The 25,243-nt window shown below is 41.0% G+C and overlaps 1 protein-coding gene across 4 annotated transcripts in view; it reads right to left on the bottom strand.

Annotated features, from left to right (window-relative positions):
• trim36 (tripartite motif containing 36) overlaps positions 1 to 21,436 on the bottom strand; it is a 29,915-nt gene extending 8,479 nt beyond the window's left edge. Inside the window, exons 1-8 of one of the 4 annotated variants that reach the window (XM_046387639.1) lie at positions 21,166 to 21,436; positions 15,903 to 16,149; positions 8,491 to 8,837; positions 7,473 to 7,619; positions 6,130 to 6,225; positions 4,961 to 5,098; positions 4,630 to 4,745; positions 3,545 to 3,666 (exon numbers count right to left, since the gene is read on the bottom strand). In XM_046387639.1, the coding sequence (XP_046243595.1) occupies positions 3,545 to 3,666; positions 4,630 to 4,745; positions 4,961 to 5,098; positions 6,130 to 6,225; positions 7,473 to 7,619; positions 8,491 to 8,837; positions 15,903 to 16,149; positions 21,166 to 21,228 (1,276 nt within the window). In that variant the 5' untranslated portion in view covers positions 21,229 to 21,436. Of the gene's footprint in view, positions 1 to 3,544; positions 3,667 to 4,629; positions 4,746 to 4,960; positions 5,099 to 6,129; positions 6,226 to 7,472; positions 7,620 to 8,490; positions 8,838 to 15,902; positions 16,150 to 16,649; positions 16,751 to 17,171; positions 17,421 to 21,165 lie in introns of those variants that run through there. The other 3 variants (XM_046387640.1, XM_046387641.1, XM_046387642.1) reach the window with 3 other exon arrangements.
• Positions 21,437 to 25,243: the final 3,807 nt, after the last annotated feature.

Here is a 25,243-nt window from a genome sequence, read left to right as displayed (position 1 = left end):
CCCCTCCTCATTTCCCTTGCAATATTTCCTAATTTGTCCACCCTTTCATGTTCCCAATCATTTTATTTACAAAACGCTTTTCTCCTACAGACAGATCCCTCTCTCTGACCAGTGTCACCACTGCTGCAGAGTGTTTTGAGCCTCCAAAGTCACTTGGCTAATCCTTTTCCTCCAGGCACAAGAGCTCCTTCATGAGCTTGTGTCCTCTTAAAGCCCTATGCACTTTCATGTTGGCAACATCCTGTATGTGCAGATACATTAGAGGGAGTACATTATTAAATAACACAGATAAAGTAAGATGCCCTTTCTTGTCTCTTATAAGTTAAGTTTGGCTCCAGTATCTTTTATCTGTTCCCAATCAGTCACAGTCCCTTACAAATAAACTGCAGAACAAAACTTCCTGAGTCAATACACTCAAGACTTTTATTCCATCCTTGTTAAACCCAATAACAACACCATTACCGCCTTCATGTTAGACCAGGAGTAGAAAGCAATGCGTTACTACTCCAGTGGAAAGTCACAAACTGGTATTTTTGAGAAACCAGAAGCGAAACTGACTCTGAGCCATTTCCACTGCTCCCTCCCCAACTGTGAGTGGCGCCTGACTTTCAGCATTTCCTTACAATCTGCTCCAATATACTTGAACCTGTGCTCCAATACGTTCACGAGCTGGAAATAGTCAAGAGAAGCACTGTTCTCAGCCTGACATTTGTTGGAAAGTCCCAGTTTGAACCGGAAGACAAATGGGCTTTTACACTAGACAACACACTCTTTCACAGCCTCTCGAGAAGCAGAGCATGGGGGGTCAAAACCCGCAAGCAGGGCCACTGCTGGGGTCACGCTGGGGAGCACAAACATGCAGTCATCCAAGAGGGGAAGATATGACTATAACAACAAGGACTAGCTCTAGGCATGGAGCAAAATCAAACACATGTAGCATTACACACCATCAAGATGGCTAGCAATCAATCTCCAATCAATTAATCATCAGAACTTGAAAAGATATTTAAAAATCAGCCTAAGGTTTGTCAAAAACACTATAAACAAACCCTAAAAAAAAAAAACTAATTGTCTATTCACTTTCCTGTACAACAGATCTGCAGTATAAGAGCTTACACACACTATCCATACAGTGATTCTTTACTGCTGCATCATCTGCAAAGACCTTAATTTAATCACAGCAGGGTATAAATGCCCCTTCACCTTCTTTTCTTTCTCTGAGCTCAGGCTAAGAGCATCATTAACTCCCACAGGCCACTTACATTAAGGACACATCAACATGACTGCCACCCAACTGCTGCACACAGCACCTTCTCAAAAGGGTGCAGCAGTCACTTGATGTTCTCCACTCTAAAGAAATCTAAATAAGCCAAATAATCATTATTCAGTCATTTTTAAGCTTTTCAAAGTGAAAGCCCAAATGAAGTAAGTGATCTGATGTGTTGATGATGGAAACACAACAATTCGCAAAATTCAAACAAGCCTAAGTCCTGTTCATAGTATTAATCATAATCAGTGTCAGAATCGCTGACGTTTGCATTTTAGGTTTGGTTTAAAGCATTGATGAAAATATCCAATTTAGGAAAATCAAAAACACAAAAACAGTGAAGTTACACACAGTCATGAAAACATCTGCAACAATTTACTTTTTTTTTGCTTTTTATCATAGCTGCTTTGTTCAGAAATCAGTTTTCTGTATTTTCTGTAATATGTAACTCTGTCACTAATTTGTCTGCTTTATTATATCCTCCTTTTTTAAAGCGTGTCGTTTGCTGCTTCAACAACTGAATTTGCCCAGAGGGATTATTAAAGACAAACATTCATTCACGCCTACAGAAATCCTTCTGCAAAACCTAATTCTTCACAACACTTCTCTTCACTTTAAGTGTGGACAACATAAACACACTTTATCCATTTGTTAGAATCAAATGTTCCTGAACACATTAGTTTGTAAAGCATTTCCTTCATGAAACCATCAACTCCACTCATTGTAATTTGTTTAATGACGAAATAATGGTCCATTTCCAGTCTAGACAGAGCAAACCGTAGCCTCTGAGATAAATCTCACATCACTGACTCTAAACAAACCAACAGGGCTGCTCTCCAGTGGAGCAACAAAAGCCCACAGCCACAAAGTCATGTCACTCACAGCCTTGTTTGTCACAAACACTCACTGAGACAACTGGCAGTTGTTTACTTGCATCCACTCGAGGGTAATTGCTCTAAGCCCAACAGACCTCCATATTGTCAGTGATGTCAAAAAGGTTTAATCCTTTAGTAATTTTTAACAATGTTGGAATGCTGAGATCTGGAGGCACAGCTGCCACTCAAATCCAAAACATTTACTTTATATTGACACAGAGCAGTTACAGTACGCAGGGCTTTGAATGGGAGCGAGGTGGACCCAGTATAAACACCTCACTATGCTTCCATTAATGCGCTGTTCAGTTGTAGTGAACACAACAATAGCGCAAATCTCCAGCTTTAGTGAAGCATATGCATGGAATTTTAGCCATGTTACAAACATATGAATCAGGTTGTGGATGAATGCTGCAACACACACGTCAGTCCAGCCGCTACATGACACATGTTGAAGATCGTCATCTTATAAAGCGCCACATCTCTCAGTCAGTATCTACACTGCCTTATTTAGACTTATATTTGTAGCCTACTCGGTTATCTGCAGACTTTTGATCTTTGCCCTTGGAAACTTTTATTGATCATTTGTTATGTCTGAAAACATTTTCTGAAGTTGCTCAGTCCTTCGTGGCTCTTTGAGAAACATTTTGGCTGTACTCTGACATGCTTAGGGGGAAGGTAGACAGACGCAAACTTCTACCTGAGCAGTCCTTTACAGAACAAAGCCTTTGTAAATCAGCAGACCAAAAAAAAAATAGAACAATAAAATCCACTCTGAGCATATCCAGGGTTGTTTATTTAATATAGATTCCAAAGGGTGACCTCTGACCTCTTGGCACAGTCAACAGGGCTGTGCATGTGATGGCAAACAGCTTATTCCCAGCAGATGTCTTGTTTTAAAACAGCAAGATATTTTTTGTAAAACTAACTTTTTTCTTTCTTTGTTTTTTTCTTTTTTTTAATGGCAAAATCCTGAAATCTAAGGCAAGTTCTGTTGTGGTCTAGAAGACACACAAACAAAGGTCGACAAACATGACACTGATTTTGTTAACATGGCTTCTTTTCCCAGCTACTTGTGGTCAAGCTATCGCTGCAGTTTGTCCCTTAACACAGTATCTCTGAGACAGGATGTGTTGAAACACTAAAGTGGAACAGCGTATGAGAACAGAGAATCCTTTAAAGAGGACTGACAAAACAACCTGACAACATGTTAAAATTTCATGATTTAAATTGAGAAGTTTCAGTCAGGTTTCAAGTCAGGTATCTGAGAAAATTTCATTAGCTTGACTTGTATAATACGTGGAGGAGTAGTTACTGTATTTGGGGGAATAAAATATTGCTCCTTTTCTCTCACTTTTAGCTCATTTTCATCTTACGCCATTTAACTGAAAAGATTCTGTTGTACCTCCACCAAAGCACATCTCTTTGAGCAGAGTTTCTTCTCTGGATGTGTCCAGCACAAACTCATCAAAGCAGGGGTCAGCTGAAGGGTGGAAGGTCCTCAGAGACTCTGTGGCCTTCTGGATCCTGAAAAACACACAACACAAACAAAATAGGATCAATTATATTTCAGTGGAGGCTTTTCTTGATTAGCATTAAATTTAGTATTTTCACTAAATATGGTACAGAAGACACAAAAATAGGGCTGCTATTCACAGGCAGACTTTTCAATTATATTTGTTATCTTCTAACATATTTGAATCTTGTACTCTAGGGTCAATTATATAGTTGTATCTATATTTATATGGACTTTCATAAGTGAAAAAGGAGATTAAAACTCTAGCTCACGTCCACAGGAGAAGACTGTACACGCCACAGTATCATGCCCTCAAGAGTGAAAAGGTTTCCTGACTATCCAAAGCTGCTAATGGAGATCAATTAGTCAGCTTAGAGCAGAAAACGGTGACAGTGACTGGACACTGCCCTCGAGTTTAGTAACCTCTGTGCACGTGGCTTTGTGTGTTCCTGACACACTCCAGTCACCCAAACACATAATCAGATTGATGCTCTCAACACTAAAATAAAAACAGGCCAAATCCCACTTATGAAATCCACTAAGAAACAGGAAAGACGTCGCTCATGATAAACGGTGTGTGGGCAACAGTTGATGAATCATTACAGACTTCAAGATGTGACTGCTCATGCAATCAGGTTTATATCTGGTGATCCTTACTAAGCTGCTTAATTATTAATTTGACAGTTTACAGTTAGGATTTTAGCAGTGAAAGCTATGAATAACAATTTCTCTAAGGCCTGGCTCAGCTCCTGAGGACAACGTTGAGGACAACTTCAAGACATGAGACAGAAGCACTGTCACACACTATATTACTGCTGTTACCACTGACAAGTGCTTTGAGATTGTAAGTGTTAATTTACACAAATGGTTCAATTTATTTCTGGATATATATACAAAGTTTTTACCAAAAACAGACCTATGAAAGTTACTCGCTGTAACCAAAAAATAGGACTGTCAGTATCATCCTGCTCTACCTGATGTGTAGCTGCTTTGCAGTCTGTACGAAGCAGGACTGATCCGTCTCTTTCAGCACCTCCTGAGCGTAGCCCACTAGACCACTGTTCTCCAGCATGCCCTGGTACTCCTCCACCTGGAAAATAGTTTCAAAAGACAGAGCATTTTAGCAACTGTTATTTTAATCATTCAACAGGTATATAATGAAGTGATTAAGGAAGCAATCTTCATGGTTTTAATGCAAGCATGATTTATGTTTCTTCAGGTAAGAATATCATGAGTAAAAGCAAGCACACATGTATAGAAAGGACTCTCATAAATGAAATTCAGTCCAGTCCTGGTACTTCATACCTGGCCCTTGAGTTGGTCCAGGCGTCGGTTTCGAGACTGTTCGATGGACCTCAGCATCTCTGATTTCCTCTCCTGCAGAGTCTCAAAGAGACGCTCAAAGTGCTCATTGGCTTGACGCTCTGCTAGTTGGCCATTTTCCTGTAAGAAGATAATTTTGTTACCAGATTGTACAATGCAAATTAAACACAAGTTCCTCCCCAAATGCACGGATCTACCACAAGCATTTCTCCAGAAGGTTCAGAGGGGACTGAGTCAGTACATCTTCAGTACATTATCACCAACTGAGCGGTCATTCTCTTTGTTTTCCATCCTTAAAACTGTACTGAAGCAACGGTGACCGTGGTGATTGTTGTTGTGTTGTGTTAAATCAAGGTGGACATAAACACAGTTAAATGTTTTAGGATATACTTTTTTTGGCAATACTCAGTTAAGCAGAAAGCTCATTTTACACAGCTTAAGAACATAAAGATAAAGATTTACTGCCTCAAAATAACGTTTAAAGCAAACAACAACCCATTTACCAGCAGCAGCAAAGTAAAAGGGGAACAAGCTCAGAGGCCAAAAACCCAGACATGCCACTCGTAGGTAAATCCCGCATTTCCTTGTTTGTGTGGTTTGCATGCTGTTGGTTTAGTGACCTTCCTTATTCGTAAACAGAGAACGTGCAATTGTTCTCGAGCTTCACAGACTGGTTTTGTGAAAGCTATTTAAATATTTGTATTCTGTAAGGAAGGAGCCGTGTATAGGAATTAACACACATCCATTCTAGTTTCTGGAACTTAACTATATTTCAAGGGTGTACAAATACTGCAATTTACCATTTTTCAAAGGGTTAATAAAGACTTTAAGAGCTGTAATAGAGTCACAAGTATACAAATACAAACTAATGATAAATGGAGAAGAAAATTAAAGTGAAAATAAATAAAACTTTTTTTTCAAAAAACAGACAACATGAAGAGATTATCTAAAAAAATAGCTTCAAGGGACAAGTGTGATTTCATCTTCTTGTGAAATAAAAACAAGTTAATAATGATAATAAAAAGGAAAATAAATGCATTAAAGATTTAAAAGTAAAATAAATACTGTAGGGCATGCTGGAACATTTTTGAAGTACAGTAGAAAGCAAAAAAAGATGTCAGAGCTGCCGCAGCGTGAGTCAGCTCTCTCACCTCAGTCTGATTGATGAGCAGTTCAAGCTCTGTAATCTGAGTCCTGACTTGGTCTTCTTTGCTGATGAGGTAATGGATACTCTTGGCCAGCTTCTCCTGTTGAGAGAAAAGATCAGCAGCAGATGAAGTGATTGAGTTTCTTTAAGTCTTCAAAAACTGAAGCTGTGCTAAGATGACAAATCATAACATAACACATTTAATACTGCATCCAGAGAAAGGTTAAATTCATATGTGCCATTTTAAAAAGAACAGGGTGAGATTTATCCTTTCAGTTCTAACATGTGCCACAACATTTTTCGCTTGACTTCCTTTGGCTCACAGCTGCAGTTGTGAAAATTGTATTCCCTGCTTGATTCAGAGTCCTGGACGTGTGCAGGGTGCTCTGGATGACCCTGAATGACTCTGCCTGATGCAACGTGAGAGCCTGTTTCAGTGGGTGCAACATGTCAAACAACATTCACCATACTATCACAATGATATGACGGTGCATTACTGTTCAAAGCAACCAAAAGCCAAACTACTTCCTGGCTAATGGAAGGCTTTCCGGGACCAATCAGGACATCTGATATATCTTCCGACAATTTGAAGACACAATGCACACAGAATCATGGGGAACAAACGTCTTATTAAATATTAAGCGCCATAGTGTTAACACAGATGCAGCAGATTGAATTTCACACAGATTCTGCCTCGACTTGCTGATCCACCGAGCATCACGTCCACTAACCTGGAGTTTTCGTGCCAACAAAACTAAATTACTAGTCGATGTATTTCACTCAACACCCATTCTGTTGATGGTTTGACGTGCCTTTGGGTTGCCTAGAGCTTTCATAGCAACCAAACAGTCCTAAAACACAATCTCCTGACATTTTTGTCTCCACATAAGCTAAACCAAACACTCAAAGTGATTGAGACGACTTTTGCTGAGTAGCAAAAATCTGATGACAACACGCGATGGTAATTAGTTTTAATGACGCTGGGTTCCAGTTTCTAAAAGAGACTGGTTTCTACGGTCTGGTGCAGACTGGACATTAATATTACAGCAGGAGATGAGAGATTCAGGGACCAGTCAGTGGTCGGTTCAGCGCAACAAAAGGCCCACTCTTAAGGCTTTTGTTTAATAGTTTCGCACTGACCCAACACTCATCCCACTGAATGGGAAGATATTTCTTATCCAAAGGCTTTTACTCAGTTCCAGGTTTTTAAATGGAGTTCTCAAAATCTGAGGACACTTATGAGGATTTGATCTATTTGATCTATCCATCATATGACAACAATAACAACAATGCAAATTCCAGTATTTTCAACTGACACCCCAAAACACTCTGATCTGAAAGCGATACCTTGAGGATCTTGTAGGCACTGCTCATGCTGGTGACTTTGTGGTTGGCGTGGGATCCTCCCAGCTTGCACAAGTGGCACACGGGTCGCCTGCAGACCTCACAGTACATGTTGACCTTCTCCATCTCATGCTCCGGACACATGAGCACCTGAGATGTTTAACAGAATGACGGTGAGTTAAAATGGCCCATACATAGACACACTCAGTTGTATTTTAAGAGCCTTTTCATTCTACAGCGTTCAAAAATTAGGTGAAGTGAAACAGGAACATGGCCTTAAAACATCGAGACAGCTCTCTGTGGACTATTTTCTGAAGTGTCTAAAAATAGAATCTAAATCAGCACTTTTTTCTTCACCGCCAAGATCCTGATCAGAATTTAGCCGAGAATATATATTATATATTAATATATATATATATATATTGCCGTTCGATTGACAATGGGATTTAGCAGATCAGTGCGATGTAATGATAAAGCCACTAACTCAAGTTTCCAACAAGACTTTACATTTGGAAAATATCCTAAGACCATTGAATCTGAGTCACTGGAAGTGGTAGAGAAAACTGTGATAGATGATGAATTCAAAACCTCTCATTTTAATTAGATTATGCCAAAGTGGGAACATTTGCATCAATGTTTGTACTGTTTAACTGATTTAAGATATGACTAATCAGAGGATCATCTAACGTGAATGAAACACAGTTCTGACCAGCAATTAATCATTTGGTAAACCAGATAGTGACAGATAGATTTCAAGCTACTTGTGTTGATCTTCGTCACCTGATTCCTTATCAGACATTTCCAATATTCAATCTTTTGAAAGACTGAGCATTGAGGACTCTATACATGCTTGTGTTTATTTTCAACTCATGACAACTTATGCCCTGTGACCCTCTCCACAGTCCAACTGAAGGAAAATTTTGTTTGAGTGTCTTGAGTCTTTCTAAGTAACAACAGATAAATAGAGAATGCGTTGAAACACAGACCGATCCCTGCCCCCCCAGTCAGTGACGGTACTTGCCTTGGGCCTGAAATTCGTAGTGGGCCCAACATACTCGTGCTGAGCTTTGGGTGTGCCCCAGGGGTGGTGCACCTTGAAGCACTCGTTACAGTAGCTCGCCTTGCAGTCCATGCAGCTCTTTGTGGCCTCCTGCTGCTGTGGAGGTTTGCAGATGTTGCACATGATTGCAACGGCTGCACGAGCAGCCTGGCGGTAGCGCTCAACGATGCTCTCCAGGGTGAAGTTACGAAACAGCATGCTGATGCCGCGCTCTCCAAGGTCGATGTCATGCTGGCAGCCAGGGCACGGGATGGTGGTGACCCGGGGAGTCACCGACCCTCTGCGCCATCCCGGAGACGAGATGGAGCCTGGAGGGGAGCAAAGGGGGATGAGTGAGAAAAGAATGTGTGTGATATGGATCTACAGAACTGGATCACCCCGTTTCCAATCTTGTCTGAGGCCCTATTTTGACATCTTAACAAAAACGGTCGTTAAATTTAAGTTGCACTGAAGGAATAGTTTCCGAGAGAGTCAAATAAGGGATTTGAAAAATGAGAATCCTTGCTTGTGTTGAACAGACTCTGGGCCAGTATTCACAAAAACAGCATTACATCATCCACATAATTTGCCAAGTATGATCTTATGGCAAAAATGCCTTTGATGGTTGATGCCTTCACAAATAGGGCCTCAGTATGTCTCCCTTTGTTTTATTTCCATAATGACCACTTCTCCATGAAGACATAGATCTTTCACATCAATACAGGCAATTTATCAAGCATGTGCCATATAAGGAAATAAGTCCAGGGAGAGAGACTTTCCAAGAATACTGGGGCAGACTGAAGAGTGATGAGAGGACAGGATAGTCATGGGAGGATGGCATCCTCGGAGCTTGTAGAGAATACACTTGGTATGAGATTTACAAAGCAGTCAACATTTATCACAGGAGTGAGGGTATTTAAGTGCTCATGATGACCTGGACAAAAAGGAAACGATTAGAATTTCCTAAAATGATTAACAAAAATAAATAAATAAAAAATATGACAAAGCGCCATTTTTAAACAAATCAATGTAAGTGAATTACATGTGTGAAGTAAAACTTAACCAAAGCTTTAAATTAAAAAAAAAAAAAAAAAAAAAAAGTCCTGCAGTTGAACTTTAATGTCTAATGTCCAGTTCAATGCATCAACACTTATTTTTCATAAAGACAAAACTCCTCTTAAAGCAACGCTGCTTTCAAGAGCTTTTCACAATAATGTGCTTGTTGATGCAGCAGCAGCATCTGCTCATAACAAGGCAGCAAACAGAGTAACATGAGGTGGACAGAAAGAAAATGTTACACAAAGTCTCATCACAGACGCAAGCAATGGGGACCACAAAACACACACAAATGAAGCCAGCAAACGTAAGTCACTACACCGCAAAATAAATGACAAAAAATATTGCTTCACGTTTTTGGGGAACAGGGGAACCGAGGAGTGCTGGATTTATCTCAGTATGCAAGCCAGAATTTCCACTTCGTTTCCGAGGACCTGGAAATTAAATCAAACACTCCTCAGGTAAGCAAAATACAGGAAGGCTATTTCAAAACAGCACTTTGGTCAAACACAAAACGGAGCAGCTGAAGGAAAAGCAGTGAAAAGCAAACATAAACTATGTGACAGGACGTGTGATGTGAGCTTAACTAAGACTGTGACAGTGCAGTACAGTTTAAAGCCTGGAGGCTAAATCTGCCTGTGACCTGACAAGTAACTGAAATACCGAGCTTCGTTTGCCACACATCAGTTACCCTTCTTACATGACTTCATATGACAAAGATGAACTGAAAATTGCAGTGTGACACTGCGGTGAGAAACGAGTCTGACGACGGTGATGAAGGCGACGCAGTCTTGTTAAGATGTCACTGGATGAAAGGAGACATCCGGCAGAAAGCTTTCATATTCAAATCAATGAATGACCCTGCAAAGACAGTAAGTGCATGTATGCATGTGTCTTTACTCATGAACCTGAGTGGATGAGCGTGTTGACTTAGCCTCCTGCTCAGGGTGGCAAGTGTGAGCGAACAGGAAACAGACAGGAGATGCCTGCAGCAAAGTGCGTATGTCTGTGTGTTGAGTTGGAGGCGAAAACTGACGAGTCATTGCACATCGAAAGGGGCTTTATTCTTTTTCCTCTCACCAGCACTAATCTAGTGCTCATGGTTTGATGTTTGAATGTGAAATGCAATCTTGTCTGCACATTTAAATGAATACCTTTTGAAAACTAAATATGGTCGCACATTTGAGGAAGTCATGCACTGCACATAGGGACTATTTCGTTTAATTTTTCATGCCGAACGCAAGAAAGATTTATTCAGGCTTGTTAAGTGGCATTTAGTTTAGTCGGTAGATGTAATACATGTATGACTGTAATTAGTAATAAAACTCTAATGATAAACAGGAAATCCAGGGAACCTTTTCCTTGTTTCTTATCCCAATAATCTCTGGATCCAGTGTTAATCAATTCATTCAATCAAAGGCTGAAAAATATAAGTTATTCAGTTTAGTTATTCAGTTTGTTTGAGTTTACTTCTTAATTTTTCCAGATTTCCATTTTTGAAACTTTTCTCAAACTTTGTTGTTGCCGATGAAACCACATCTTCATCGTTTGCTGCAATTCTATTTTATTTCAAGGCCACTCCTATTTCCAGGTAGGATTAGCACAGAAATGCAATTTCTTCACATATTTTTTTTCCTCCCTCAAAAAACATCCACTGAGCATGTCAAATAACTGCATGAGTTGGCTCACAGTATTCAGTCTTGTTTTACTTGGCTGGCAGTTCTCAATTCATCAAGCCTAAAATGATTAGAGGTAGGCTGAAACAGGTCTGTGTTCTCCTAAACTGTTTCTCAAACACTAATGTCTGTCAAGTGAAGTATACACAATACCTTAAGGCAAATAGATGGTCAGTAAAAGTCAGTTAAGAATCTTAGCAAGTCCAAACATATTAGGTTTTCCTTCAGTATGCGTGCATGCGTGTGTGTGTGTGTGTGTTAACTTAGAAACAGAGACTCAACAGTTCTCCACCTCAATAAAGCAGCTTTGCTTGTCACCATGTTTTACAAAATGAATGCAAAGCTTAGCCAGTGTACAGACACACACACACTGGGGGTTCTGGACACACTCACATACACATTCCTGCCCCATTTCAACTCCTAGGAAACATCCTCACCCCCTGCTCACTAATTTCAGCCATTCATTTCCTTTCTGTCACTACCCAAACTGCAGAACTGTACTTCTCTTCAATTCTCATCTTTTCTAGTTTGCTCCATGAAACTTCTTTTAGTCAGCGTCCTTGTATGCCGACACACCACTCCAAAGATTTCCCTGTATTACTTCCTTTCACTCATTTTTCATAACCTGCTTACAAAATTGTACATCAAAGCTTGAAACAAAGACAGACTTTCACAGACCATCCTTAAATGTGTTGTTAATCTGGATTGCAGCATTTTTTTTCAATCTTTACTTTGGTTTTTAACACAATTATGTTCAGTGGACATTTTTAAGAGTCTGAATAATTCATTTTGCACTTAACCAGTGGTGTGGGTTTGAATGGTTATGTTGACAGGGCTAAAGTAAACTAAGTAGAGAAAAGGTAGAACCATACTAGGGTTTCACAGGGGGTCTAGTAGCACTGTACTCACTACTACAGCTAGTCAAAACACGGAGCCCGCGTCTACCTCGACTTCCAAACGACCTTCGCACTGTGGCTGCAAGCAATGAACAGAGAAGTGAGGTGAGACCAACAATAAAAATGAAACAATACATAACGTGAAGTGAGGTATGAAACCAGTTATTTTTTTCTTTAAAACATCATGACATTGAAGAAACAAAGCTAACTGAGAAATAAACTGAAGAAAAAAAAAAAAATAATGCAGTTCAGAGTGAAATACAAAACAGAGCATTTGAACTATACACACAGGATGTGAACAGCTATTAAATTACAATTAACTTTTGATTTGTGCACTTACTGACATAATAATAAAAGTGTCCTTCAGCAATGAAATTTTGCATTTTGGAAATTATGTTTATTTGCTTTCTTGCTGAGCAACGTACGAGATGTGCTCTAAATATGAAGCTAAACCTAACCCAGAAGACGGTTAGCTTGGCTCGATTAGCACCGAGACTGGAAAAACAACAGCAGTTGGAAAGTAAAACATGCTCCTAGCAGCACTACAACACTACTAACAGCCTTTTACACTTCAGTTTCTGTACAGATTACACTAAACTTAGGCATGGAGCATCAGTCAGTTGGATATCTTTTATTTAGCCGTCATGTCCATATTTAAATGTGATTTTACTGCTAAAAAGTCAGCTGAAGAAAGTTGTGTTTAACCAACACACAGCTACAGCTGGTAAAATCTACCACTGACCGCTGTCATTCCAGCAGGAGAAAACAAAACTAACTAACTAACTGTCTGTCTGAAGTCAAGGACCCACTGGTTCAAAGATTACCATTAACGTTAAGTGGTGAATGCGCCACTGTTATGACTGCAAACTGCATTTGCCATGCAAGACCAAAGCTCGACTGGCATCACAACATAAGCTAAGCTAACCATCCTCTGGCTGTAGCCTAAGATTTACTGTTGAACTGTTGGAAAGAAATTGAGAAACGTTTCCCAATGTGTCAAACTATTCCTCCCAAAGCACTTAACATCAACTTCAGAGTGCACTTGTCAAGAGTTAACTGTTGAAGACAAATGTATCGTGCTCTGTTTGAGCCCCAATAACATAAAATAAAATGAAGTTGAGAAACAATGTTGATGAAGTTTTAGTAACCACCTTCCTCTGTCCAAGCATAGCAGGCTTGTCCAAGCTGCACACTGATAAATGTAGCCTTAAGTCTTTTCCCCTCCATCTCCCTTCACTTAATCCCTCATTCATTCCTTACAGGCAGGTTGCGTCACCATAGGTACCACTGATCTGATCTCCCAGAGTTGAAGGCGGTTGGTAGAATTACTCAATTGTTGTGTTAGGAAGTTAATGTGCTCAAAACGTACTTCAGGGTTTCCTAAATATTCTTAACACACAGAGAATCTGTATTTTGTAATCTGCTAATTAAATGCACTTAACAGGGGAACAACCTTATTGCATAATCCTCAAGGGAATTCCACTTGTACAAAACCCATAGCTTGTGTCGACTACAACTTACTTTCTTTTTGAGAGCAGCTGCTAAATTAACTGAAAAAGAAATAAAGTTTTAAACACCCATCAATCAGTAAACATCAATTTCCAGTTAGTCTGAACGAAAACATAGAAATGACAGAAATTAGACTTTCGGCAAACTAGCTTTCAGCAAGGCATGAGATTTGTTTACTCAAAAGCAGGATTTGATTATTTCCTACGTCAACAGATGCAGACCTGCCAGTGAAGAATGAACTCATTCAGGCTGAATGAGGGGAATCTGAATGAGGGAGGCTGCGTTTGGGAGCTCGGCCTCAGTGGTTTTCAAGAGCAAATGTTTGAAAACTCCCCAAAAAGATGTTCGCCTCACCGTACCTCTGGGATCTGGTCCTTCGGTTTGGATACTTAGTGTTCTTTTGGGGCCACTAAGTTTAAATAGTATTCATATATTACGACCCAAATTTTATGTCAACCATTTTAATCTTGTGCTGTATCCCAAATCCATTCAAGATTGTAAGTATAAAAGAAATCAACATACTTAACGCTTTTTACGAACATGAAATTGCACAATACGTGCACCACTGGAAGTCAAGCTATGACTTGAATACTACTGCAAATAAGTTGTATTTTTTCCAGTTGTAAGCAGCTCCTACATTTCCTCCGAGACTCAGTCTACATCAAAAAGAAACCTCATAAACTGCTTAGAATAAATAAATTAGCGTGGATTTGGAACTCAACTACTGAATGTGCATTACTGTTTATTTTCAGCATTAACAGTAAAAAGCATGTAAAATCTTAAAAGAGTGTGAGTAAAACGTTTAATGCCAGTGACACAGGGGCAATCCACTGTGCCAAGTCCTGCGTTGTGTCCCAGTTCCATACTAATTATGTACATGAACTATAAACCAAATGCAGTTGGTGCTTTTTCTAGATTTTTTTTGTAGCTGGTTTACCATAATTGCACTTCCATTTCCTGTGTGTGCGTGGACAATGGTATAGACTATACTTTTTTTGTCATTTTCCCCCCACTATGAACGTACTGCATACTCAACACCTTAGAATTAGTACGTAGTATGGAAGTCCGACAGAAAGGCAGCCTTGTGTCCCTGCATGCTGTTTTCAAGGCTTAGACATTGACCTGCTTGAGCTCAGCCGCAGTGGTTCCATGTGTTTAACTTAAAAGTATTGTGACAAGTTGAGTTAGCTACCTGTACCCCTCCGCCCCCTCCACCACCCCCAGCTCAGCTTGGTTTTAAGAGTTTAGAACGCCTTAAAGGAGCTTACAGATGTGCTCTGTTCACTCGTGTACAAAAGACACCTAGATTTATATCCGATTAAAAGCGGACTGAAAGTGATAACTACACTGCTCTCTTTTCCTGAAACATTTTCAGATGAATACATGAGTTCTTACATGACTGAATGCCCCTGGGCCATGAGATGCAGACAGTCAAGACGATTAGGGCTTGAGAGAGCTTGTCAACATTTCTTTTTTTTCTTGGTAGACAAAAACTACAGCTTGTCAAGTTCCTGTGCTGTCTTTTAATGAAGCCTGTAAAAGCAGACAGGATTAGAGGAAGAAGCGATGACTGACGACGTAATGGCTGAGGGGTAAAATTATTAACTCATTTTTATGTTTGTTCTTGTTTATCAAGGACAAGAGATGGAGGAGGGGTGGTGTCTGTGGCTGCATCACATTAACACATTAAGAAATCATACAATAATGCTTGGACAATTCTTTTTTTTTGGCCAGCTCATAGTTTCCATAGGCTTATTCACTCTCAACCTTAAATTTGCATTGGCTAAAGGTTTGCATATTGATTCATAACATCCTCTTCACTGTGACACGACCATTTTTATTTGTTCGGTAATCAGATATTCTCTCCAGTATCTACTTGTAACAATATATTTCCTTATCTGAGGAATATTTTAAGCTTTTAGTCTTTTCTGTAGAGGTAAATCCCAGTCTCCAGCCACTGAAACCTGTTGAATGCAGAGATGACAGCATAACTAAACACTGAAATTAAGGTAAGTGCGAGGCAGACAATGCAACAGGAAGTTGGCATTTATGGATCCAAATCTCTGCTTTGGAAGGCATTGCGAATGATGGTTGCATTTTCTGTCCAGCCATTGCCTGATAATTAGCTTCCATCAGCTCACACAAACAGGCTGACTGGCCAAAATCCAACTCAGACCATTAAGCTGTACGTAAAATCCTTCCTGTAAGCAACACACGCAGTCAATCTGCAGAAAAATGTGTATATCTGGTTGCTTACCCCGAGACCCACCTGATCTCACAAGCCTGTCCAGCCTCTCCATAGAGGGGGACGGCACCCTGGACCTGGGGCTGCCGGGCATGGAGCACTCTGAGCCAGCATCAAAGGAGTCCTCATGGTTCAGCATGAGCAGCTCTCTGACACACTTATGGCAGACGCTGTGTTGACAGGGCAGGATCAGCGGATGGGTGAAGAGCTCCTTACAGATGGGGCAGATCAGCTCCCTCTCGATGTTCTTGATCGGGACCTGGTGACGGAGGCATGATTACTGCAAACTGCTATATAGACACCTAAACTCTACTTTTACATTTAGGATTTTTGCACGAGGCACCGACACAACAGCTGCCATCCTGAAACAGGCTCTGACAAGAGATGAAGCAGATCAGAAGCTGTCTCAGATCGGTCTGAAAAGAAGCTTGGCATCTTCATTGTTTGAATGCACGGATACAGCTGCCTTTGGCTCTTGAAACAATAACCTATTATTAGGACATTTTAGATGCAGCTAAAACAGGCCCATATGCCTTCTGCACTGTGAGCTGCGAAAACATTTTGCTGTGTCATTGAGGTGGGAAATTAGGCTTCAGGTGGGTAGATGTGGGTGAATGTGAAAGGCAGAGTAATCATCGTTTGAAGAGCACCGATGCAATCACAATAAACAGGCAGCCACGCTGTCTTTACCATGTTTCCGATACATTACATAAGACAGGATTAAGCTCGGCTAAATATAGACAAACAGTTAAAACGCACGATTCCAGTCGGTCACGTTTCAACACTGAGAAGACGAGCAGAAAACGTTTCTATAAAGATCCACACCGAAAGTCCATTCATTCATATTCCGCGACTGATTGGTTCATTCATTCCAGGTGGTGTGACAAAAAAAAACAAAACATGACAATAAAGTCCTATATCCTTCTTCTGCTGCAGCAAACATTAATGTAAGTGGGGGGGGGAAACCGCCTCCACGCGTGTAAAAGGACAATACCGAGAAGGATAGAGGAAGTTTAACAAGGCAAACAGTGCTGAGTGTTCAAAGCGAAATGTTTCACCACAGAAATGAAACAATTACTCGAGAATTCAGTAAAGAAGAGTCAAGCACCAGTGGCAGTTTACAGTCTTGTTTCAGTCTTTTATTTATTTTCTACTGCGTCCCACCTCTTTCACATACACGGCAGAGAAGCTACAGGCTGTTTAACAATGACGAGTCGTTTTTTTTGTTGTTGTTGTTGTTTTTAAATCATCTTCCCAGCTCACAGAAATCCTCTCACTTACCGCAGTCGTGCTGCCACGCCGCATCTCTGCCGACATCGTGACGGAGAAAATACGAGCCCGTAGTGTGCGAATGGTAACACTTTATCTGGCGTTTTGTTTGCCCAACTTCTCGGACGCCGGCAGAGGATGCCGACGGCTGATTGAGTCTCAGTAGAAGTGACGCTGCTGAGAGACGCAGCGCTGTGGTGAATCAGCAGCCGGTTCACTGCTGCAGTATAGGCAGGCGGAGAGACACGGGGGGGGTGGGTGGAGAGAGAGAGACAGCAGGGGGTGGTGTGTGGGAAAGAGACGGAGGGGGGGTGGATCTCCATAGGAACTGCTGATGCCTTCATGTGCACCTCGTAAACTTTTTTCCCCCAACTCATCAATACAACTTGTCGACCGCTCAGTTGTTTTTACCAGGCAGAGACTAAATGAGAGTCAGCACTGTCTCCATGCAGTTAGATCTGCATTATTTTCTCCCTGTTTCAATCACAGAAGTGGAAGTAGTAGGCCTGTTTAGATCTTTAACTGGGCTAAAATGAGCAAAACATACCACAGTGTGAAAAGAAATAAGGAAGCTTTATCACAATTAAAAGTCGTTGATTCAAAATTCTGCTCAAGTAAAAGCAAGGCAGTATACTTAAAAGTACCAAAAGTAAAAGTACTCATTATTCAGAATGGCCCAATTCAGAATAATATACTATAATATGTTAAATATCTTGATTAAGATTAAGTCTAATGAACAATTAATGCATATAATCAGGTTATTTAATTTATGTTCCGAACTGGGCCGTTCTGCAGTGTAGCCTAATTTTACATTACAAAAAAAATATTTATTGGTTGATTCAAAGAGTTAAAGCAAGGCATCTGGACTTGTGAAGATTAGCTTGAAGACGTTTCGCTGCTAATCCAAGCAGCTTCGTCAGTTCGTGAACTGCATAAGCATAAGTTAGCTATTATGAAATGGAAATACTCAAGCAAACCTACAAATACCTCAAAATTGTGCTTGAGTAAATGTAGTGACACCCCACCACTGGCTGTATGTAAGATGAACTAGCTAAATTTTATTGGCGACTTTATAGTCACCTTTGTAGTTCAGTATAACTATGAAAAACATGAATGACTAAGAACATATAAGTCAGGGATTTCTCTCAATTGTAACCAAATACAAAACTGAACTGATAAACATGGGATGACTAACATGCTCACAGTAACAATGCCAACACGCAGGTGTTTAGCAGGTAAGCTGTAACGTTTACCATCTTCATTATCGTAGTTTAGTTGTCTGCTAATTAGCACTGAAGAGCAAAGCTGAGGATTATGGGAGAAGCATTTAGTTTTGAAGGTGGTTGGTTATAAACCAAAGTCGTACACAAAGTTTGATCTGCTGGTAGAGATGGAACATTAAGGGATCAACAAAGATATAATGCATTCTGAGGGCAAAACAAACATGTGTACCAAACTTTGTGCCAGGGACACAAATATCTATATAAGATTTCTTGGCAGCTTATAGATGTTGAGTTGTTTCAGTCTCAACCAAAGTGATTAATCATCTGATATAAGAATGCAAATGCTATACGCATCAAACGCTCATCACAAATGTAAAGAGACAAAGACAAGAGGACAAAAAACATTAACAAATAAATAAAAATAAATTGTTCTTGATGGATTTGGGTCAAGTTTGCTCTGTTTGCAGACAGAAGTGCTAGCAGTATCAAATACAATTATTACTCTTGTAGCAGGAAAAACAAAGGCTGTTCAATGTGTGTTTCATAATGCAAAGACAGAAGTGCCAGAGACTGGCAGTGGGACTGGCTTACAGTCCATTAGTTGTTTTGGTCTGCTGAGAACAGTGGTGATTGTGTAGTTGAAGAGTATGTATCTAAGTATCAGTAGTGAAAGTTTAAATTTGTATTCCACACACAGTGTTGTCAAGCTTTTATATGTACTACGAAGGTTTTCAGAGACTCTGGACTTTCTGTAGGCTGCTGTATTGGGCCCTCACATTAGGTTTCTATAGCTGATAAAGGGGGGCCTGTGTAAGCTATAACTTCTGTTCACTTTACAGTCTCTACTAATGTCAGGGTCCCTCCCATTATCTCAGGGGATTTATGATCTGCTAATTGCTTTCTGCAGTGGGTCTACGGTTCATTTTATTGTACACTGGGGCCCCCTAGCAGGTCAACCAAACAATGTTTTGCTTAAAGAACAAAACTGATTTTAACAGCTTTTGGAGGAGGAGGGGGGCTTTTACTTCTTTATAAAGTAACTGTGCAGCAGCACAGAATGAAGTGGATGAAATGTTGGAATGAGGCTACTGGGCAAGGTGTGCACAGCCACTGAATGCCGACTCTGTTCAGCCCTTCACTCTCCCAACAGCATCTGTTGGCACCAAACCATACAGACAGACTCAGAAAGGACCCTCGCAGCTCCAGAGCTTGAATCTCTGCACCGCATGCAGCTGAAGTTTCATCCATGTCTAGATTTCTATCCAGTATCTGCTTTCTTTTCAACAGTAAAATATTTGGCTTAAACATTATGGGTGGATAGCCTGTAGGGATTTGCCATACAGGAATCACAGAAGTCAAAACGCGAGAGAAAGGACATGAGCTAGTCTGCCTGCTAAAACATCCAGATGGCTTCATCACTTTCAGTGTATGTGATCTATATTAATTTTCACAGCAAATGAATATCGACAATTTTCCCATTGCCTATATTTTCTGGGCACACAACAAAACCTTATAAAGGAGAACTGGGTCTAAATTGACATATATTTAATACTTATCTGTATGATATTTGGTACATTCTCCAGACTGTAACCCAGATCCAATTATTGTAATAAATTTTACTTTTTCACACAGCTATTTGACAGATTATATTCACTTTTCAGAAAGCTGGACTATCAACACAAAATGCAATCAAAAAACAAAAGGATATATAAAGTCTGTACAGCCTCTTGTGCTGTTACGTATTTTGATACGTGTGGCCAACAGAAACAGACCTAACAAAGAATCCTTCATTGCCACTGTTATAGATCATAATTTTATTTGTTGGCATCTTAATTTTGCTAATTTTCTTTGATCATCCTGACATGACAGAGATAAGAGTAAACGTTGCTGGCCACTGAGTCGGTCACGTGTACAATATGCTCTTAATTTCATCATGAAACACACACACACAAGCGCGCACACACTGAGCTCATGCATGCATGGATGAATGTCAGACATTGTGTGAGCGGGGGAGATGCGTTTCAACAAGATCTGTCGGTCTACAAAGGCTGAAGTGGGTAAAGACCTCCTCACTGTGCAGACACACACACCCCTCAGTAACCCGGTGCCGCGTCTCACCACATCAGCTGTTGCCAAGTGTCCCACATATTGACAAGAGTCTGTGATGTGCCTGCAGCACTATCTAACTACCAACGCACTCTGCAACTGAAGCCTCTAATTAAACCCTTTATGTTCACGTTTTTTCCTTCTTCTAAGAATAGAAGAGAAGCCTGTGCCTTAAAGCCACGAAGCACTGACACAGAATCGAGCAGAATAGAACAGGATATAATAAAGTGTGGGTCTTCCTATAGGTTTTTTGTTTGTTTGTTCTTTTAACAGAAAAGGGTGTCATAATACCTCAGATCTTTCTAAAATATCAGTTATGGAGGTGTAACACCACTCAATAATATAATCCAAAAATAATGTAACAAAGCAGGATAAAATAAAAGATATCGACAATTTTGAACTGCATAGATAGATAGATCATTTTCAACTGAATCTATTCACACCTCAGATCAGGTTATGATATCACAATAGAGCAAGGTAGGCAGTTTGGATAAATAATGTTGGTGTGATATAGAACAGAACAGACAAGGCAGTGGTGTGGCTTTGCAGCATCCCTCTCCATCCCCTGAAAAGCCCTGCAGGCCGGCCCGGGTCTGCTGCTGCTGCCGCTGCTGCTGCACATTGACAGCCAGACCGCTGCTGTCACAAGGACCGTAAATCATCCGGATGAGACTCACCTCGCCCCGCTCGATCCGCTCCACGATGCTGGCGAACTCCGTCATGTCCTCTGAGTCCGACATGGCTCACAGATGGTTGATGGATGCACAAGTAGACAGGGCGGACGCCAATCAGGGATTTTAAATGTAGATAGAGAGAGGGGAAAAAAACAACACAGGGAAGCAGCAGCAGCAGCGGAGGTTTAAAGACACGGGATCAAAAGCTTCACACGGGGAAGGTGAGATAACATCAAGAGAGAAGAGCCGCTCCTCAGACCTCCATCACCATCCCTTCTCCTCCCTCACTCCCTCCCTCTCTCTGCAGGCGGTTAGTCCTTAATGTCTACAGTACATGCGCCGGCTGCAAGAAGCCCATTTTCCTTTAGTTTGCCTCATCTTGGAGGGAAAACCCCGCCCTCCTCGCCTACTGTACCATCTCCCTCTTTCCCTCTACATCATCCCTCAGCGGCGATGTCTCGACTCACAGAGCCCTTTGTATCCTGCTTTGTGCTTTATCAACCCGTTTTATCCACCCATCTCTGGAAATAATCGTAATAATCTCAGTCTGAAGATTAACGGGGCTGTGGTGGTGGTGGGGGGTCTTAAATCTGTATCCAGTCAAGTTGGGCATTTACGCACGGCTGGCAGCGCGCTCATGTGCGCATATGAGTCTTAAATTGGGCTGATTTCTGCTCATTGCGAACTAAATATGTGACTGCAACTCTGTGGTGTCATGGTGGTTTGTTCCCTGTCGTTGAAGGCGATTTTGGAGGAGGAGCAGAAACTCCAATGCCACACGCGTGTGGGACATTCAGACGTGCCTCACGCGTGAGCCGGAATGTGAGGCGACTGTGCGAGGCCGGATTAAGTTCGTGTTTTTAATTTTTCTGGCAATGCCACTTGTTCCGCGTCACCAGATGGCCTCACGGCTTCATGCAGACATATTCCACCCCATTGAGCAAGTGGAGGAGGCGGGGTGGGGGACAAACGGGCAAGCTGCCCACACGGAGCAAACGGTCCATGACAAAACTAATAACTCATCGACTAACTGACCGCTGTTTCCAAAAAGCACAGAGATAATCACCGTTTACTGCAGCTGCAGCTGTCACTCGTACTGTGAGAGGGACAATGAACACCGTTACGACCTTGGAATTGGGACAAAACATCTAATAGTGGCACCACGTATCAGAAATTATCTTTAATAAAGCTGTAACTCGTGCCTTTAAGTCACTGACTAACCAACTTGGGTTTAGTGTGTTAGCATGCTAACATGTGAGCTTATGAGCTCTGAACACAAAGTAGATAGATAGGAAGGTGATAGGTGAAAAGGGGATTATCATGGCTCCAGTTTAGTTTGGGACGTTTTCCTCCAAAACCATATGTGATCCTCCTCAAGGTAGCACCAGAGATAAGGCCAAAGGATCACCAAAGCCATCGGGCTTCATCATCTGGGAACCATGAATGTCTATACCAAATTCCATGAATAAACTTGACTCTAGAGGCAGTGGTAGATGACAATATTAACCATTTCTAAAGGCAGTAGTTACCTATAAACATTATTTTAAGGGTGCCTAATTAGTCACTAAGGTTGTTCTAGTTTGGCTCATTGGTCAAGAGAAGAATCTGCAGTGTCCAGCCCTTTATGGCAATTTCAACATACTCTACGTGAGCCCAGTGCTCGTGTGTAATATCACTGGAGATGACACTTGACTGCCCCATAAAAAGAGCCATATAACTGAACCACAGTGCCCTCCATTTGACTGAATAATCAATAGAACGCATTGATTAGTGTGTTTTACTAAGCAGAATTGATTCAAGTTAAATAACTACAGAGAAAGCAGCTGTTGCATAAGCACACGTAAGTCCACCCATGGGCCTGTGGATCATTAAAAAATGAGTCATTCTTTCACATGATGCGAAGCAGTAAACACACTGTACGTGTGTGGTAGCAACAGCTTCGCTTAAGGAACATCAAAACAACGGAGTATAGAAGTATCGAGTCCTCTGTCGTCTGGGTTTTCATGTGCATGACAAATGAACCTGATCAAGACGTCAGCACCAGTGAACTGAATGGCCAGTCGAAGATCTAAGTCTTCACGGTTCAGCATTGTCAGAGTTTAACTATTCTTTTTACATTTTCAGTCACTCAGCGTCTCCTCCTTGGAGGCAGTATGGTGTTACATGTCTCATAGAGAAGTCTGGTGCCACACAGGTATAAGTTGTCTGTTGAACAGGGAGGCATAACCACACCCAAACTACAGCTGCAGCTGGCTGTCAGGGGAGCAGCTCCAGACAGTTTAAAGCTGGGTTGGGCTACATACACAGGGGAACACATGCATTTCAAACCTTATTTTTCCCTCATTTCAATTTTCCCCACTTGGCAAGATTGAGTGTCGTTTACATTTTTAATACCGTCTATGTCCAGATTGGATATCTGAGTGCAACTAGGCCACATTTGTCTGGATTGAATTGCCTTATCAGTGCCAAGTGTGAGGTCTGTGACTGTGCTATGCAGCTCCCAGGTGGGACTCTATATGTGTGCCTGTATCCAGTGAAACTCCCCTTCCCCCCCAAGGTTTTGATTCTGCCTTTATTCACTGACCTAGCAAAGAACAGGAAAAAAAAAATCATCAGGCTGTGTTACTCTAAAGCACAACTCATACACGCTGTGGAAACATGAAAGGCAAATTAGAAAAATGCTGACCAGTTGTCAGCGTTGAAGGTAAAAATAGAGCAACAACAGTTCTGAGTCATCCAGCCGCACAGCGTGTACCGTGAAAGGAAATGAGGACTTGGTTTTTGTTACACATAAACTCAGCTGCTGTAGGTAATCATACAATACCTAAATCAGTGGCTTCCTTTTTTATTTTCATGATGCACACTTGTGGGAATAAAAGTGGTGTGTTTGACCCCAGACATACATGTGCGACATGCATGTAATATCTAATTTTACCTTTAATTACAAGACAAACCCTGCCTGCTCTGGTTAGTTATCAGTACTCAAGAATAATAAATAAGTTAAAGGGAGCTGAAATTTCAGAGTCATTCTAAAATTGCCACTAATGGGGCTAAAAATTCATCCTGAACTTATCGTTCAACTGAGTAATGAGGATTTTTTTTCTTTTTTGTATTACACCAGTGTCACTGCAAGTCTGTATTCAAGATGTGGGCTTGTTTAAGAGCAGACAGATTTATTCCATTGTCTCCACATGGTTATATTTTTGGCTGTTAGAGGCTCTGTTCTATCCGTCCAACAACTTTATAGAAAGAAAGACAGGCTGATAACTACAGGCCAAATAGCTGCGACATTTTATAGGAACACAGATGGTCCCCCAGTTGTGGACCAAGCATTTTTAAATATCCATCCATCCATCCATCCATCCATTTTCTATACCGCTTATCCGTCAGGGTTGGGGGGGAGCTGGAGCCTATCCCAGCTGACTACAGGCGAGAGGCGGGGTACACCCTGGACTGGTCGCCAGTCAATCGCAGGGCCAACACACAAAGACAAACAACCACACACTCTCACACTCACACCTAGGGGCAATGTAGAGTAGCCAATTAACCCAATGTGCATGTTTTTGGTATTGTGGGAGGAAGCCGGAGAACCCGGAGAAAACCCACGCAGGCACAGGGAGAACATGAACCTGGAACCCTCTTGCTATGAGGCGACAGTGCTAACCACTGCACCACCTCTTATTTTTAAGTATCAAAATATCTAATTTCCTTATTTTTCTTTACAGATTTCAATGAAATACTGTATGTGAAAAGGCCATGGACCAAAGATAAAGTGATTTTGAGCTCTCAATTAATTTTTTTTTTTCAAGTGAATTTTCTTGAGTTTTGTACAGTTTTGTAACTCCACGACATTTTGTTTAGCAACACCACCAGGGCACTATTCTTCCTTGTTCGGTGCTCTGGTTCATGATGGGGAATCACACAAACTACAGGTTTGATTTCTTGGAAATTCGATGTTGATTCTGATCATTCGTGGGTAATAAAGCTTCATGATTCAGTGACCTTTCCTCCTGGGGCCAGCACCAGGACACACAGTCCACTTACAACTAAATTCAGTCAAAACTAATGGGACACTGATCTG

This window comes from Scatophagus argus, chromosome 4, assembly GCF_020382885.2.
Source record: "Scatophagus argus isolate fScaArg1 chromosome 4, fScaArg1.pri, whole genome shotgun sequence".
Classification (NCBI taxonomy): Eukaryota; Metazoa; Chordata; class Actinopteri; family Scatophagidae; genus Scatophagus; species Scatophagus argus.
The sequence above is the reverse complement of the archived record's forward strand: the minus strand, read 5'-3'. Positions and strand labels throughout refer to the sequence as shown.